Source organism: Hemitrygon akajei, chromosome 9, assembly GCF_048418815.1.
Source record: "Hemitrygon akajei chromosome 9, sHemAka1.3, whole genome shotgun sequence".
Lineage (NCBI taxonomy): Eukaryota > Metazoa > Chordata > Chondrichthyes > Myliobatiformes > Dasyatidae > Hemitrygon > Hemitrygon akajei.
This window is the reverse complement of record NC_133132.1, coordinates 148,571,797-148,590,855: the sequence shown is the minus strand read 5'-3', so window position 1 is coordinate 148,590,855 and position 19,059 is coordinate 148,571,797. Positions and strand designations below refer to the sequence as shown.

Here is a 19,059-nt window from a genome sequence, read left to right as displayed (position 1 = left end):
TTATCTCATTTTAAAAGCATTCCATGACTACGCTGGGCAACAAAGATTTTGCCCGCTGAATACTTTTTTGGTGCATCTTATGGATTTTGGGCTGCTGATCATGAAAATCGACGTGAAACTTCTCTATCACATGCCATTTTTTTTTGTAATTGCCTAGATTTGTTATTTCAGTTCATAATTCAAGTCAATTAAAATGTGCCCACAATATAATCTGAAAAGTTTTCTGTCTTGTCCAGGCATGTTTAAGCGGGGCAGATGCTACATGGCAAGACAGATACTAGAAAGGCTACAAAAGCCCATGCACACACCAATATATACATTATGTTTACATGTATATTGTTTGCAGTCACGTTGATGCACATGCTTTATCATATGTACTCATTATGATAAAATAATTGTATTTTCAGGAGTACTTGTGATAGCAAAATGTCTTATCAGTGTTGCAACAGCCGCAATCCTTTCTATTATATTTGTGGCAAGTATACATTTGAAACTCAAAGACGGAGATCATAGACTCCTCTTATCAAGAAAGTCTATGATCTCTATTTTGGGTGCAAAATTGGCGACCAAGGCAAAGCCTGGGCTTCTCGCATTTGTTGTGCAGCATGCGCTGTTGATCTTTGAGCTTGGCTCAGAGATAATCGAAAGTCAATGCCATTCGCTGTCCCGATGATACGGCGAGTGCAGAAGGATCACGTGACAGACGGCTACTTTTGTCTGACCATAGTGTCTGGTAAAAAACCAGAGATCCCTTCAATGCCCCAATCACTCTTCAGCCACGAGACCCGTGCCACATGACGATGATCTTCCAGTACTGAAGCCAGCAGGAACAGGGAGTCTGGAGGAGGCAGAGGAAGACGCCATGATGCACGAGCCAGGAATGGAAAGCGGCAATGGTACTGATACAGATTTTGAACCCTTTGTGTCGAGTGTGACTCAATCTTAAGTTAAATGACCTGGTCAGAGACTTGGGTTTGTCAAAGGCAAAGGCAGAATCGCAGGGTTCAAGGCTGCAAGGATGGAATCTGCTGTCACCAAGCACAAAAATTCCCGTGAAGGATTTTGATATTTGAGAATAACTGATGCTAGTTATTCTGATGACAAGATTAAGGAAGCCATTGTTGTTGGTCCACAAATCAAACAGGTCGGCAATGACAGGCGATTTGAAGAACTTCTAGTGAGACCGGAGAAAATCACCTGGAAAGCATTCAAGGGTGTTGTTGAAAATGTTCTTGGTAATGGCAGAGCAACAAACTATGTGCAGCTAGATGACAACATGTTTCAAGCAAACAAAACCATGAAGTTCAACGTGTTACTGAAGATTCATTTTCTGCATTCCAATTTAGACTTCGTCCCTGCAAATCTTGCCAGTGACGAGGACAGTGAAAGGCTTCATCAGGACATTGCGGTCATTGAGAAACGGTATGAGTGCAACTGGAATCTTATCAGTGCTGCCTCATTATTGTTGGACGCTTAAGCAAGAAGCCTCAGACACTGAGTACAACTGAAAATCATCAGCAAATTTTATAGCCTAGTTAAACAATTGTAAAGCTTCAGCACTGTTATGCAATTAACCGCATTATATTTGTGTTCAGCTTCAAGCGGACTACCATAACCAAAATAAAAAATTCTGAGGAAGCAACACCTTTGGGGGAAAGGATTTGCTGTCCAGTGCTATCAGAGTAATTTACAAGATCTGTAGCCCAGTTAGAATACTGTGGGAAATCGAAAAGAAAATTGCAATTGTTGGAAATCTAAAGTGACAACTGGGTGGGGGGGGGGTGGTGGGGGGGGGAGCTGTAAGTACCCAGCAGTTCAGGATGTGTGTGTAGGAAGAGAAGCCAAGTTAACATTTCAGGTCTGATCAGGGGTCTTCAACCTGAAATGTTAACTGCTGCGTTCTTCCACTGCTTTCTGCTCGTATTTTAAAATTCCACGACTGCTGGAAAAGTAAATCAAGGCGACAGATGTGATCAACGCTTGCCTCCGATCAGGCTGTGTCTGCACAGACCAGAGGGGCGTTGATGCCTGTGTCCTTAGCAGCACGTCAATTGCTCTGCACACGTGCACAACTGAGTCAGCATCTTTCATCTGAGTTGCATCTTAGAATTTAGCTTGTACTGTTTGTAGAGCAATATTCTTGCTTTATGTTAAATCCTGACGTGTACCAATAAAACAAGTCGAATCTGTTTGTGGGGCAGAGCTGTGTGCAGGTTGGTCATTGTGTTTTCCTCCTCAAACAATGGTTACCAGTTCCACATGATCAACTATGAAGGGCTCTGGCATCTCCTGAGATTACTAGTTATTTATGTGTAGTCAGGGAAACTCACTTATTTCTTTATTGAACATTTAATGTAATTTGAAGCTTTTAAATGCTTAAGAACACACAAAATGCTGATGGGACTCAGCAGGTCAGGCAGCATCTATAGTGGGGGAATAAAGAGTCAATGTTTCAGGCCTACACCCTTCCTCAGGACTGGGAAGAAGATAGGAAAGGAGAAGGAGTTACAAGCTGGAAGGTGATACAAGAAGTCAGGTGAGGGGGAAAGGAGGGGGCGTGAAGTGAGGAGCATGGAGATTGTATATTGCATTGCATTAAGTTTCTGCATTAAATTTTTATCACTAGTTAAAATTAACTGTTTGGCTGGGTGCTATGTGCATCAAATTCTGCGCATAGGTTGTTAGAAATAGTGTTCAAATATGAGGTTTTGTTATGAAAAAGCAAAAATAACACCTGCTGGTGCCTGAAATCTGAAATTAAATCTAAAGGTTCTGGAAGTACCAGATTAGGCAGAAACAGAGTTCATGTGTCAGGTACATAAACTTTCATCAGAACAGAAGTTAGAAACAATTTCAAGCTTTAGAAAGGGGAGAGGACTGGAGAGGACAAAAAGTATGTCTGTGATTGGGTGAAGACAGCACCTGAGGGTAGTGAAAGTTTTTTAATTGTAGTGGATCTATCTGCCATCACTTACTAGTCACAGTTTTAAAAAAACACCCTTTCACTAACATTCTTTTTCTCTTCTCCATTCCTGCTTTTGCCCAATTTAGTTGTAGCTTTTCTCAGTTCTGATGAAAGGTCATCAATCTGAAATGTTAACCGATCTTGTCTCCCCAGGTACTGCCTGACCCACAGAGATTTCCCAGCATTCAGCTTTTCGTTTCCCAGTGTCTTGGCCGTTCATTGAATCAGCCAGCAAGTTGAAGTGAATAATCTAATTGTGGTTTGTGCTTTTGTGTCTGTGTAGATGATCAGAAGTCCACGAAACCATCTGCCCCAATGGTCCCGCCCAAAAAACCCAACCTCCCTATGAAGCATCATCCCTTCAAGTCAGCCACCCCTCCCAAGCGACCAGAGAAACCCACCGTGCCTCCTCCTCTATCCAAGTAAGATATCTTTAAGGTTCTTGTACTGTATGATTTGTCATTGTTATAAATGTACACATGAGGTGAAAAAATATCACACAAATTATTAATAATGTTGGACTGAAGTCATTTTGATTTTTGCTTCAAATGTTTACAAAATTTCCCAAGTTTGGTGAGGAGCTTTTAAGCATCGTATATTCTCATGGGAAGGGATTGAAAGAAACTGGAACCTTTCTCATAACATTGGTTTGACTTTTAAAAAAACAAATTGACCAATAATATCTATGCCAAAACTCCTCCAAGGTTGGCATCAAAGCCTGTTAGAATATTTGCATGCAGGACCTTGGTACAATGCCACTGAGACTTCACTGACTGATTTCAGGGTCCTGAAAGCAGTGGGTTTGACCATCTGTGGTGAGTGGCAGGTAGTGATTTCAGGTTGTGGGCGAGGTTCAGCCCTCTGTCCGGAATGTTCAATCTATAACAGTGGTGGAAGTGAAGTTCATAATGGGAAATAGTTGTAAAGGGGAACAGTACATGCCTGTAGGGACAAAATGCGAATGTCTTTAAGTGCACAGCACAAGCTCAGAAGACAGAATTTCTACTCTTATGTACTCCAGTCCTTTTAAAGGAGAGCTTTCCTGACTGGCATCACCTTCAAGTTATTTATGAGACATTTTCTTTCATATTACAGCTTGCTCTAAACAATGGAAGCAGTCCAAAAATGTAATCTTTGTTTTCTTTTTAATTTCCTTTGCTTCAGTATAAGAAAATAATTTGCCTGTCAATCATTTAAGGCTTAAGCATTATTTTTGATAGATTCCGACAAATCTTGCTGCCACTTCTTGTGCTCTTCATACCCCAATGGGTTTTGAAAAAAAATCAACACAGGCTCCTTATATCTGTACATAGGATACCAAGAATCCTCGTCTTTTCTCTAATGTTGCTTATTTCAGAGTGTTATCTGTCATAGGTATCTATGCACCAAGGCTGCTTTGTTTAAAACTGGTCTTTTTATGGACATTTCTTTCCCTATTATTTACAAAACTGGCTGCTTCACATTATTCTGTGGTTGTCAGTTGTCTGTGCAATCAGTGTGTCTTGTCATCCTGCTGTCTTTCACAATCCACATCACAGTTGGCTTTGCATCTTAGTACAAGTTCCTGGTCTTCCTGTGATTAGGCAATTGAAACTGCAGTGAAGAGTGCTGTTAAAATGTTGTTGTGTATCATTTGCACTCAAAAATCAATTGTGCCTGAGTTCCCTCGCTCTCCTTCACTACTTCTGTGGTATGCATGTGTGACAGCGTAATGCATCAATTTGCCCTGCAATTTACAATACTGCCTGTTCTGAAATTGAATGGTAAAAGCAGTCTTTTTAAAACCACCATTGGTGAACTAAAACACATTGCTTGCCACTAGTCATTTGTACGTGAAGGTCAGTCTATTTGAGTGGGCTGCTTTGTACATTGGTGCAGTGAGCAGCACTTTCGTTACAGAATAAATTCCATGTTATGTATTTATCTGTGCTCAAATGTTCAGGTCTCATTTACTGATTTTAATTTTAACATTTATAAACAGGATTAGAGCTTTAATTTATGTCTCTTGATGCCTATGAGAAAGTACCTATAAGATCATAAGATGTAGGAGCAGAAGTAGGCCATTCGGCCCATCGAGTCTGCTCCGCCATTCAATCATGGGCTGATCCAATTCTTCCAGTCATCCCCACTCCCCTGCTTTCACCCCATACCCTTTGATGCCCTGGCTAATCAAGAACCTATCTATCTCTGCCTTAAATGTACCCAATGACTTGGCCTCCACAGCCGAAGTTGTACCTGAACTTGTACCCTTTTTATCTCACTTCAGTATTGACACAACTGAACTTGCAGATAGCAAGTATATTGCAAATGTTTAATTATAACTCACGTCAAAATCGTTGATTTTTTTTAAAAGAAAATATTTGAGAATGGATCCTTTGCTGAACCAACTGCCCATGTGACTGGATGTGGAAACTTTCTGAGATGGCAGACCTAAATGGAAGGCAGGAGATAGGGACTGAGAGGAAAAATGGATCAGTCATGATGAAATGACAGAACAGACTCGATGGGCCAAATGGCCTAATTCTGCTCCTATATCTTCTGTTCTTATAAATACTAATATTTGGTTATGTCAAGTGAACCAATTCCAGTCAAACTGGTTAGGGTATTGCAATTAGTTTCTCCCAATGAAAGCTAGCAACTTTTTTTCTGCTCCAGAGAAATAGCTTAATAACAGTAGTAATAACATCAACAAAGGTCGTGAAGCATGATGTGTTACGTGATCTGGATTATTTTTCATAATAGCGCAGAGCAGACACTCTGCTGCAGGAGGAATTGAAAACTTAGGTTGAACAATTACATAAAGATCTTTGGCATGAATTGTTCTGCCCCTTTGTTGTTCTCTTGGTCTTTCTGAGCAACATTACTCGCCAGTCAATTGGTGCAACATTGGAATCTGCCCTGCAGTAGTCCACATCTCCAGTCTACTCGTAGAGAAAATTATCTAAGTAATAAGTCCCTGGTTTCGGTAGTGAATGCTTCTGGACATCTTGTGAAGATTCACTTCATTTAATATCAACAGGAGTATACTTTCAAAGATCGATCAGGTGTCATATTGATGTTAAGCAGGTTAGCTCAGTTTTGTGTAGCACTAGAATCTGCATGATTAGGACAGTAAGCAAGGATTGCATACATTCCATGACTGGGGTTGGATGTTCCTCCGTCCCAATCTTGGATTAGTGGCAAGTCTAGGAATGCTATCGCATGATTGTTTGACAGTGCTGTCGGATCAATCAGTTTCGTCAGCAGAAAGACTTGTCCTGGAAGAATGTAATAACTCTGGATTTTTTTTTTGAATGACTCCTTGTATGTGAAATTATAGGCTCTGTAATCATGGATAATTATGCCCTTAAACATACGATCAATCACTTAACAAGTTCTGTTCTCTTTAATAGGGTAAATGGAGAGGTGCCTTGCAATCGACCAAAGCCAGACCTCGATTCAGCAGTGTTTAGACCAAAATCTGAAATTAGTATTCGACCAAAGTCAACAGAAATAGTATTTGACAAAGCTTCTGATATAGGTAAGACTGAGTAGATTTAATTTGTTTAGTTTTTTATTTTTTAAAAACTGTGAATGATTTGAATGAAGATTCTTTTGTAATGAAATTTTCTTCTATAATGAAAACTTATGCATAAATACTCATGTCTAGTTCCAGTAGTTTTGTGTATCTATAAGGTGACGCCGAGCTGCAATCCCCGTTGAGTCACGGCTCAGATTTAGTTGCTCTTTAAGGGTTTTTAACTTCGTAAGGATGGTTTTGGGTACAGAGAGGAGTTAGCATTCAGGTTAGGGGATTAGGGACAGGGATGTGGGGGGAATTAGAGGTCAGGCCGGAGTCTTAAGTCTCCACTCCACATTCAGCGACCGGCGACACGGGCACGGGACATCCACAGTTGAATGTCGGGCCTGCAGAGTTTGAGTTCCGTGTGGCTGGGGGGGGTTCGAGTTCTGATGACTGCAAATCAGTGAAACTGGAGTTTGAAGTGTAGCGTTCAAGGTCCCATCATCGTTGTTCGATGATTGGTGTGTGCTGAGGATCGAGGCCCAAGGTTTGATTCGGAAGGCTAGAAGTTGAGGCCTGTTGGCCAGAGCTGCATCTGTGAATCTGAGTGCACTGGGAAAGTTGGAGCCCGGTGTCTGCCAGCCTGACCTCGATTTGAAGGGCTGTGTGTGAGTGGGAGGAAGGATTGGGGATCATTTCATTGCTTGTTGTGTTCTGCGTTGTTCTGCCCAGTATTATGGGCGTGCTATGTTGGCACTGGATTGTGTGGCAACATTTGTGCGCTGCCCTCAGCACACCTTCTGGTGAGTTGGTTCTTAATGCACACGCAGCATTTCACTATATGGTTTGATGTACACGTGATAAATAAACTAGAATCTTCAGTATGGAACCCAACCATTTGTGTCCAATATCAAAAGATCGCTGATTCGTTAACCTTAGAAACTTCAAAATTAGTTAAAACTTTCAAATTTCCTGAATGTTCAAGTTATCTCTGCTTCAAAATTTTAATTTAGCTTCAAGACACTACAGTGAGTTTTTTTAATTTGGTATGTTGTGCAATATTGTTTATTCTATTAAATTCTTGTAATGTTATTTTAAGCCTATTAGCTCATCCTTTTGGCAGAATATGAATTGCAGTGTTTTTCTTTTTGAGCAGCATTCTTCAGACGGCATTTCAGATTCCATGTCACAAGAGTTTTTCCAAAGCTTCTTTGTCGATTTTTTTTTTTGTGGAGTTACTGAATTATCGTTCAGAAAATTAATGAATCTTTTATGTGCCTGGTTTCTTCCATTAATTTCTCTGCTGTTCCCAAAATAGTTGTTATTTTGTTGTGGTCCCACCTAAGCCATTTATTATCTCCTTTAACTCCTAATGAAATATTAGACTATAAGACATTGGGACAGAATTAGGCCATTCGACCCAATGTGTATGTTCAGTCACTTGATTGTAGTTGATCCATTTTCCTTCTCAATCCCTACCCACTGTTGTGCTGCCTTTGTAATTGCATTAATATATTGGCCTAGGATAGATCTTCAGAGATGTTGACTCCCAGGAGCTTGAAACTGCTCACCCCTTCCACTTCTGATCCCTTGATGAAGGCCGGTGTGTGTTCCCTAGACTTCCCGTTCCTGTTCCACAATCAATTCCTTGGTCTTAATGACGCTGAGTGCAAGGTTGTTGTTGCAACGTCACCTAACTGGCTGACCTGTCTTGCTCTTGTATGCCTTCTCGTCACAATCTGAAATTCTGCCTACAGTAGTCATGTCATTGACAAATTTAAATATGGTGTTTGTGCTGAGCCTAGCCACAGAGTGATGTGTGTAGAGAGAATAGGGCAGTGGGCTAAGTAGGGAACCTTTAGGTGTGCCGGTGTTGATTGTCAGTAAGGAAGAGATGTTATTTCTGTAGTTCCCCAATGAGGAAGTCGAGGATCCCGTTGCAGAGGGAGGTGCGGAGGTCCAGGTTTTGGAGGTAGTTGATTGGCATTGTGGGTATGATGGTGCTGAACACTGAGCTGTAATCAATAAACAGCAGCCTGTTTGTCCAGGTGGCCCAAGGCAGAGTGGAGGGCCAGTGAGATTGCATCTTCTGTAGACCTGTTGTGGTGACGGTTAAATTGCAGCGGCTTCAGGTCCTCGCTTAGGCAGGAGTTCATTCTGGCTATGGCCAACCTCTTAAAGCGTTTCATCACAGTAGGTGTGAGGGCAACTGGGTGATAGTCATTGAGGCAGCTCACCCTGTGCTTTTTGGGCAGGGTGAGATGCCTGATCATACACGATGGCCGTGGAATATGGTGACTCTCTTGTGCAACTCCGAAGGGAATCATCAGTTATTCCCATTTAGGACTACTACAGCTGACATGGGCACTTCAGTAAGAATCATCATTTTAAGACGTTTATAAAATCTATTGATCCCTGCAAACTGCCATTTGTGTGGTCTGATTGTGGAGAGCTGATCTTATCTGACCTATCACACTCTTCTGTTTCATGACAAATAAACTTGACATGCTATTATTGCTATAAAAGATGTTGGCTCTTAGTTAAGCAAGGCCTTGAGTTTGAAATTGTTGGTTTTATTATTAAGACCATGGCCCTGCAGATGTTAGTGATCCTCCCATTCCAATTCCTTGATTGGCTGTGAAATTAATCAACTACTGAAAACCTCTTCTCAGGATCCAAAGCTCTTGCTTAAATCTCCACTTCAATTTTCTATCTCTTTTGATGTGCCTTAAAACCTAGCTCTTTGACCATTCTCCCCTGTTGACTGGACTAGCCCTGATTGTTTTATTGGTCAAACGAAACCCCATTATGCTGTAAATGCACCATAAAAATAGAATTGGTGGTTGTGTTAATGACGGTATTATTATTGGTTGCTTATTGTCACCTGTAGAGGAACAGTGGAAAGCTGTTACACATGCCATCCTTATGAGATCATTAGTACATTGAGTAGTACAAGGGGAAAGCAGTGACAATGCAAAAAAATGCAGTGTAACTGCACACTCAGGTGCAAGGCCATACAAACGTAGATTGTGAGGCTAGGGTTCTATCATAGCATACTAGGGGACTGTTACAACAAAATGGAAGCTGACCTTGAGCCTAGAAGTACATGCGTTCAAGCTTTTGTATTTTCTACCCAATGGGAGCAGGGAGAAGAGAATATCTGGAGTGAGTGGGGTCTTTGATATGTGGGTGGCTTTTCTGAGGCAGCGAGATTCCCATCCTGGGGTTCACCAACCCCTTGCTTAACGGTATTGGTCCATGGCATAAAAAAAGGGCTGGGAGCCCTTGATGCAGACAATTCATGGAGGTGAGGAAATCTGGCAGGTTTCTGTGATATGCTGAGTTGCATCCCCAATTCTCTTCTATCGTCATAATAAGCTGTGATGTATCCCAATAGGATGATTTCTGTGGTGCATCTGTAATTACTGGTGAGGGTCAAAGTGGACATGCCAAATTTCTTTAGTCTCCTCAGAAAGTAGAGGCACTGTTGCATTTTCTTGGTCATGGCATTTACATGGTTAGGGCGGGACAGGCTATTGAAGATGTTCACTCCTAGGTGGTTAACGCTCTGAACTCTTTTGACCACTGTACCATTTGATAGTAGTTCTAGTTCAATTATTTCACTGTCAAAATTTATTTTGTAATATTCTGTACTAAATAGAACCTAAGCTTTATAGCTCAGTTGTTAAATATTTGATTGCTATTTCAATGCTAATTTAAAAAATATTGGCATAACAGGTCCTATTCATTATAATTTGCTGTATTTTATAAATAATAATATAACAGAGGTTGTTTCTATTTCAGATCTCATCAGTTTTGACACTGTAGAATCCTCTAGTGAGAAACTCTCTCACCCAACAGCTAGCAGGCCAAGATTGCCAGGGAGAAGGCCTCCCAGCGTTTTTATGGTTAGTCAACCTGAGTTCTTTTTGATCAGCGGAATGTTATTTAACTGCTTTATTTGTTTATACCTGTACAGAATTATTAGTACAATTCCCAGTGACTTCATGGGATATTGGGCCATAAAAGCCACACTTTGGGCACACAAAGTCGCATCAGTAACTTGGCACAGGCCACAAGTTCACTTTGGGGCCTGTGCCAAGTTACTGATGCGACTTTGTGTGTACAGGAAAGGAAGAGTTGACAGTTCTTGATTGTTACTGACTAGCTGTCACTTTGAAATGTTAGACTAAGGGATAATGAAATTTGGTTATGTAGCCTCAGTAAAATACTTGATACATGATGATCACTCTGCAATAAATGCCAGTTTGCTAGAAGCAATGAAGAGCTGTGAACTTGTACAAGTCACAAAGAGCAAGCGGCATCAGGAAAACATGGCACAGTCTGGGCCACAAAGTTGTACATCTGTGGATTGTCTCACTGGTTCTAGCAGCCTTAAGATAGAAAGGGTAAAGAGTAGCCTGAGGGAAAGGGAGAAACTGAGGGCTAAGGTTTGCATGGAAGAAGTTTGGTTATAGCATGATAGAAAAAATTGAGGCTGAGGTAGCAAATAAGGCAGCACTTAGCAAAGACCTGAAAACAGTTACTAGCAAGGTAATGGGAACAAGATTGAGCTGATGACAAAAACTATGAAAGTAAGTTGTTCCACTTCCAGTAAGATGGCTGCAGGCTCGGTTGCTGCAGCCTCTCCGGAAATGTTCTTGTCTTTTTAAGCATCCTTTTTTACAAGCACAAGACACTGCTGGATTTTGGTAGCTCCAAGTGCTACAGGTCTACCCCATCAGTGAGTCGATTGTTTGCGGAGGAGCTGGGCTTGGTGCGGACTGTGCTGCTGCATGCTGCGAAAAGGCGTCGGAATCAGTGGATGAAGGCAGTGTGCATTATAACAACGAGTGATTGTCTTGGACATTTTTCTTGTCAGCTCTTGCTGACAACATTCATGCTCCATCAATCTACAGGATATGTCACTTGGGGATTTGGGCTATATTATATCTTTTTTGTGTGACTTATGTTTGCCTTGATGCCGGAGGAACACTGTTGCATTTGTCTGTATTCGTAGGTATTCATATATGCTTCAATGATAATTAAACTTAAACTTTTCAAGAGCTGTGTGGGAATTCATAAACTTTAAGAAAAGACCTTTTTTTTGCATCATTTTGACAGTTTTTTTCTCTATTTGAACCAATAAGAAATAGGAAGGTGGTTGTAATTTTATAAAACTTAATTTTAAAAAATCCCGGGTAATAAGCCATTAAACCAAAATTTACATGGCAACAGCAGGCACACAGTGTTTATGACTTGATTCCCAAAACGGTGCTCTGAAACTTCAGTATTTTTCAGTATCATTATTCTAACCTCCAGCAACCTCCCAAATAGACAAAGGAAAAGGCTTTCAATATTCAAAACAGAGTGGAGCAAGGGGCATGCCTTTCAACCTGCTCTTCACATATATGCTGAACCACACAATCAAAGACATTGAATGTGGCGTCTACCTGAAGTACAGAGTTGATGGGTCATTCTTCGATCCGTGTGATTGCCAGAACAAAAATAGTCAAGAAACTCAAACTTGATGCCCTCTACGCCAATGACTGTGCTATGATGGCTCACACTGAGTCTGACCTTCAGCTGATAGTCAACAAATTTGCCGAAGCCGCACATCTCTTTGGTCTTACCCTCAGCCTAAGCAAGATAGAAGTCCTATTTTGATCAGCTACGACCAGCCCCTCTATCACTATCGAGGGAACAAGAATGAGAACAGTGGGAGAATTCAATTATCTCAGCTGTGTCAGTTGTAGTAATGGCTTACCAGATAGAGACATCAGCATCAGATGCGCCAAAGGAAATAGTTACTATTGCATTTCCAATTGGATCATTGTTTTTCACAAGCATTAACTTTTAGATTTAGAATTGAGTTATATTTGTGAGAACCAATTAGTAACTTTGCTAACATTGCTAAGTTTTCTTTAGTTTATTTTTCACTTGCGTGTAACTAAAAAGTAAACATGGTCTCTTTGAAAGTCAATGGAGAAGCAAAGCAGTATGTCATATAATAAATAGTTTTCAAGCAGATTCCTTTTAACATCTTAAAAAAAAATTTGACAGGTTTTGGGTGAAAGTCATTTAGATAAAAAATCTAAATCAGTCAAGGAAGAAGATGAAGAAGAAACTATCAAACCAAAGCCGTCAGAAATAATTAAAAAGGTACATATTCAGTTTTTGCACATATGTAGCGTGGCATGACTGCAAATCACTGTGGTTGAGCTCAGCATATTTGAAAGATATGACTTTTTGATGCAGTATGATTGAGAGAGATATATATATTTATATATATTTGGGTTTCCGCATAGTGACCTAGCAATTGTAAACTTGGACAACTTGTAACATACCTGGAACATTATGACGCACAGAGCTGCATACTCAAGTTATTTATCGTTTTAAGCAATATTGAAGGTCATGCATTTGATTGGAGTACATTGTACAGCATTATTCAATTTGTTATAGTTATCAAACATTTCTGTACATATCTAAGATTTTTGATGTACGGTTGGGATGCGTTGTTCTCCAATATTGGCAAATCACCTGCAAGCATTTCGTCGCCATGCCAGAAGACATTGTCAGTGTACTGTTGATTGTGGTGTGTCCTCTGAATGCTTGGACTTTATAAACTTTTCAGCCGATCGGATGTCATTTTGGAAAGTCGGTTGTGATGTGGGGACCAAGTCTCATTGCTAATTGGCTGTGTGGCGAATTTCATACACTGTGGTCTGGAATTTTGCACACATCAGCTCATAGATAGGATCGAGGTCTACAATGAAGTTTCTGAAATGACTCAGCTCATTGGAAAGTATATAAAGGCCAAGCATTTGGAGAACACGCCACAATTAACAGCAAGGTCTCCTCGCATGGTGACAAAACATTTACAAGTAAATTGCCAAGCTCGGAGAACAACTCAGCCCAACCATCAATCACCCAAGCTACACATCTTCCAAATTATTTCCATTTTGACATAATTATTATAGCAAGCTGCTGAAGTACATTTTCAAAGTTGTTCAAAATGGAGAAGCTTATGCAGTCAATGATTAGTAAACAATCCTAATGCCAATTCAGAATGTTTCTGAAATCTTCGTATTTATCCAACTCGTTACATATTCTTCCACCATATTTCAGCCATCGTTCAAACAAAATACTGGAATAATGAATGCTACTGAGGTGAAGGAGGTGACTGAAGTAGATGATAGGAGCAAGACTACCATAGAAGACGTTAAGGCACAAATAGCTGACCTGATGATTTTGGTTGAGAAACTGAAGATCCAGCACAAGTAATATCTTTTGCATTCTTTAAAATTATTAACAGCAAATATAATTTACTTTTTGGTGTATATTTATTACCTTTGTTATTTATTTATTTATTCATTCATCCATCTTTTCACCTTCATGAATCCTTCCTTCTAGATCATTAGGGCAAGTAGGTAACCAAAAGTCTCACCCTTACCTACTATTGTAGGTAGTCTTGAAGTTGTAGTTCAGTCTTGAAGCCCGAAATGTTGACCGTTTGTCTATTTCCATAGATGCTGTCTGACCTGCTGAGTTCCTCCAGCACTTTATGTTGCAGATTTTCTCAGGTTTACGATTTACAACTATCGTTACTGTTGGATTAGATGATCTTTTATATGATGGTTGTTCACAGCTCAACCTGAATGTATACTTAAATAACACCATAGTTCTGCGCAACCGAGCCATTGAGTTTTTGAATTGGCCTTATTACATCCTCTACATACGTGAAGAGTAAAAATCTTTGCGTTACGTCTCCGTCTAAATGTGCAATGTGCAGTCATAGTAATTTATAATAAATAGAACAGTCAGTGTAACATAGAATACACTCAAATCAGCGTGAGTTAATCAGTCTGATGGTCTGGCGGAAGAAACTGTCCTGGAACCTGTTGGTCCTGGCTTTTATGCTGCAGTATCACTTCCCAGATGGTAGCAGCTGGAATAGATTGTGGTTGGGGTGACTTGGGTCCCCAATGATCCTTCAGGCCCTTTCCTCACACCTGTCTTTGTAAATATCCTGAATCATGGGAAGTTCACATCTACAGATGCACTGGTCTGTCCGCACCACTCTCTGCAGAGCCCTGCGATTGAGGGAGGTACAATTCCCATACCAGGCAGTGATGCAGCCAGTCAGGATGCTCTCAATTGTGCCCCTCTAGAAAGTTCTTAGGATCTGGGAGCCCATACCAAACTTCCTCAACCGTCTGAGGTGAAAGAGGCGCTGTTGTGCCTTTTTCACCACACAGCTGGTGTGTACAGACCACGTGAGGCCCTCAGTGATGTGGATGCCAAGGAACCTAAAGCTGTTTACCCTCTCAAACCCAGATCCGTTGATGTCAATAGGGGCTAGCCTGTCTCCGTTCCTCCTGTAATCCACAACCAACTCCTTTGTTTTTGCGACTTTGAAGGAGAGGTTGTTTTCTTGACACCACTGTGTCAAAGAGTTGACTTCTTCCCTGTAGGCCACCTTGTTATTGTTTGAGATTAGGCCAATCAATGTAGTGTCATCAGCAAATTTAATTAGCAGATTAGAGCTGTGGGTGGCGATGCAGTCATGGGTATACAGGGAGTAACGGAGGGGACTTGGTACACAGCCCTGAGGGGCTCCTGTATTGAGAGTCAGAGGGGTGGAGGTGAGGGAGCCTACTCTTGCCACCTGCTGGCAAACTGGTAAGAAGTCCAGGATCCAGCTGCACAAGGCAGGGTCAAGGCCCAGGTCTCTGAGCGTCCTGTCGAGCCTGAATGGCTAAGTAAATGTGAACATGAGCATGAATCAAGAACTGTAGCATTTGGAATATAAATTTAGGTAGATTTCACTATTTTTCAAAAGCACTTGAATATTTCAGTTCTTAAAGATAACTTTCAAAATATTAGTGTCAATATATTACCTTAAAATTGGCAAATAATTATGGAGTCATTGCAAATAATTACATGAATAGCTTTATAATTTTCTCATTTATTTATTGTAAGCTATATACATCTTACTTATCATTTGTGTTTATAAGAGTCCACAAGGCATCAAAAATAAATCCCTTTTACCTTGTTACTTTAATTTGTTCTTTGAGTTTGCTGAGTTTATTTTAAAAGAAGCTGCATCCCTGGAGGAATTGGTGGAAAATGGATTGGAGATTTCTGCACTCCATATTATTTAATTCCAACGAAGCAGGAACGATTTGATGCTTTTGTTAATAAGAATGAAATTATCGCTGAGCTATCTAAATTGTTCTAATACTACACTGTAATGGTGTACAAATGCAAATTGGAGAGCACAAAGTTCCAATACATAACTAAATGCAACTTAATAACTTGATTAATTGCGGTTTTGTTTTAATTTCACATTTTTGGCATTGCTAGCTTCGGGTCTCATCCGTTTACCTCTTCAGATGCTGGCATTTCCATGAGTTAATGTTGGAGGGCTTTTAACTTGATTCAGACTTGCCTCCAAATCTTAAGTGCTGGAACATTAGACCTAATGAGGTTAAAATGTGACAGGCAAGTCTGCTTAATTATATCTGATGGAGGAAAAGAACCGCCAATGTTTTCTGAAGTAATAAGACATTTATCTGTTGTCCACAGAAGAGAAATAACTGAGCTAAGGCTTCAATTTGAGGAAGAAAAGAAACATCGTATTTCCTTACAGGTAAAAGTGAAAACCATGCAGATTAATATGCCCCAAGGAAACTTCTGTCATTATAATTTAATTTAGTTATCCCATTTATTTTGCTGAACAAGATTTGCATTTTTACTGTTGGATTGTTTTATAATTCAAAAGGTGAATATTCATACCGTTTGTGCCTTTTGTAGATTGCTGATAGAACTAATGCTTGGTCTCATTCACATTTCAAATTTTCTTTAAGGATTTCTCCAGTTCTGATTTTAAAAATCATAGATTTGCTGTACTAGTTGTATCAGTTCTTACTGAAGAAATATCTGCTAGTCATTTCAGATTCTTTTTTCTACTGTTTATGTTTCTGCATTTAGCTGTAGATTTTTTGAGTAATGGATCCTTTTTTATTAAGCATTTAGTTAAATTCTTCATAATTTTGAATATCTGTCAGATTTTCACACCTTATATTTGAAGGACATGACCTTGACCTACTTATCGAGTTCTACTCATCATTCAAGTGCATAATTCATGGTTTTGCATTTGCTGAAGTACATAGAACAGCTTAGTATGTTGTGTGAACCTTGTGACCTACTCTAATATCAATCTATTCTTTTTCTCCTACATAGCTCTTGATTCTTCTATCATCCATATTCCTTTCTCAGAGTTTTAACTGCTCCTAATATAACCGCCTGTACCTCCCCCACTCCCCAACAGGCTGTTCCATGAACTTACTACTCTTTATGAAGACCTTACCTTCAATATTCCCCCCTGTACTTAACTCTAATCATCTTTAAAATTTCTACCGGTATTAGCCATTACTGCCTTTGGAAAAAGATTCTGGCTATCCACTGATCTATGCCTCTTATGAAATTGTACACATCTACCAAGTCACCTCAATTCTCCTTTTCTCCAAAGAGAAAAGCCCCAGCTCGCTCAACCGATCCACATAAGAAGTGCCTCTAGTCCAGGCTGCATCCTGATAAATCTCCTCTGCGCCCTCTCTAAAGCTTCTACGTCCTTCTTATAACGAGGTGACAGAACTGAGCTCAATGTTCCAAGTTGGTAAACCATAGAGCTGCAAAATTATCTTGTGGCTCTTGAACCCAGTCCTCCCCATGCATAGAACAGAATGCTTAATGCTAACTACAGCATATTCGATAACTTTCATTGTGGAATATCCTACCAACTTCTTTCAATTTCTGCATGAGTGAAGAATATCCATTTAGATATTTTCTGGAAATTAATTTTAATTATCTTCAAGATCTGTGCATCAGTAACATTAATAATATTTAACTATTTACAGCTGGAGGTAGACAAACTGAAGAAAGCAGTTCAGCCTCCATGAACTACATTTAATTCTCTACTTGATACAACTTGCCAAGCTTCAGATGCTGCTGCAAGTCCCCCAGAAGACCAGTACTTAGAAATGGCTTTTCCCTTTTATTATAATTATGGTCCTTTTTTGAAAATGTTAAAGGCTACAATCTTTATAGAGATGGGTATAATTGTATGATGTAAATTTCTTGCCAATGTGAATTAATGAGGCCTTATCTTGTATTGTGCTGGACTCTCAGATCACACATTCATGAAGAATGTTTGCCTACTGTACTACTGAATCTGTATAAAGGGGTAAGATGTTAAATTTTTAATTAAGATGTAGTTTAATTTTTTAATGAATCTGCTGTTGTAGTTATGCAAAACATATATAAGATTTACACAAATATTTTCTGCTCAAGGGGAAGGAGCTTAAATAGATATTAGATGATTTGCCCTCTACACAGGAAAGGGAATTTAATTTTGCTGTATACAATGTATTTTAGCATTCCTACCGGGTTAAACACTATTGTGCCTGATTGAAGCCTGCAGATGAAAGTATTAAATAAATATATAAAGTTTCTGTTCAAGGGGCAAAAGATTGAGGACAACAGACCAATTACCTATGCAGAGTAGACTGTGTATTTTCATATAGAAGATTATATTACAAATGTATTGGTTATTTGCATATTACTTGCCATAAAGGGAGCTTTTGACATTAATGGATCTGAGGAAATTAGCAAACACCCCGTGTATCTTTAATACACTCTTTTGATGAATTATGGTTCTCAACTTTTCCAGTTTTACCTGTGTTCCTAGCTTTCAATTCAGTCAACATCTCAGATCCAATCATAAACCAATCTTCTGAAGGGGAAAAAAAAAGTATGTATTACTGCATTTACGCATATGTGTTTGTTTCCTCAGCCAGCTACTCCTGGTGTGGTTTAAAACCAAGTGCTCTTGGGGACTGCTTTTCAACAGTTCTTGCTGCCATTAAGCTCAAAACAAATAATCAGGAATGACAATCATTTTTTTTTAAAAAAAATCGATGTGTTTTTCTCCTCTGTTACACAGCAATACCAAGATGGTGCAAGCCATTGTGTAAATTCCACTGTTATATTTGGATGTTGTAGTTTTCTGTTCCTTGTAAACACATTCAAATTATATTTTTCCTTTTGGCTTTATTTTCAAGAGTTATCTTTCATTAAAGAATGAATTTAATACTTATAATCCATGACTCAAATCTTTGTAATTGTGGCTTCTACAAGAATGCGTTTACAGATGCTGTATAATAATGCATGCTTATTCTGAATTTCTTTTACATGTCTATATTAAAATGAAAATATTGATTTGTCTTATTTTTTTCCTTGTATTTTTAACGAGCTATAATGGAATAATCCTGAATTCTGTAAAAGCTATGTCGAGATTACATCAAGATAAATATTAACTATATTTATTGAGCTACTTTAATACTGACAAAAACAAAAAAGGCTTTGACATTATCACTTATAGAGCAGTTATACTCAAACGTAAATCCTATTTGATTTGTAACAAATAATCTTCTCAGTTGTGTAATATTTTGCCAGTTACCTTTTCCCAATCTTCCTTTTGTTGTGACTATTAGTCTATCAGCATCAGTTGCTGTTCCACCCTGATGTC

General features: G+C 39.4%; 1 protein-coding gene across 3 annotated transcripts in view; it reads left to right on the top strand.

Moving 5' to 3' along the window:
- The window catches only part of cd2ap (CD2-associated protein), a 200,761-nt gene extending 182,012 nt beyond the window's left edge, over nt 1-18,749 (top strand). For all 3 annotated transcript variants that reach the window (XM_073057253.1, XM_073057251.1, XM_073057252.1), the window contains 7 exons: nt 3,249-3,387; nt 6,358-6,485; nt 10,272-10,375; nt 12,531-12,629; nt 13,596-13,747; nt 16,056-16,119; nt 17,390-18,749. In XM_073057253.1, the coding sequence (XP_072913354.1) occupies nt 3,249-3,387; nt 6,358-6,485; nt 10,272-10,375; nt 12,531-12,629; nt 13,596-13,747; nt 16,056-16,119; nt 17,390-17,431 (728 nt within the window). In that variant the 3' untranslated portion in view covers nt 17,432-18,749. The remainder of the gene's footprint in view (nt 1-3,248; nt 3,388-6,357; nt 6,486-10,271; nt 10,376-12,530; nt 12,630-13,595; nt 13,748-16,055; nt 16,120-17,389) is intronic.
- Nucleotides 18,750-19,059: the final 310 nt, after the last annotated feature.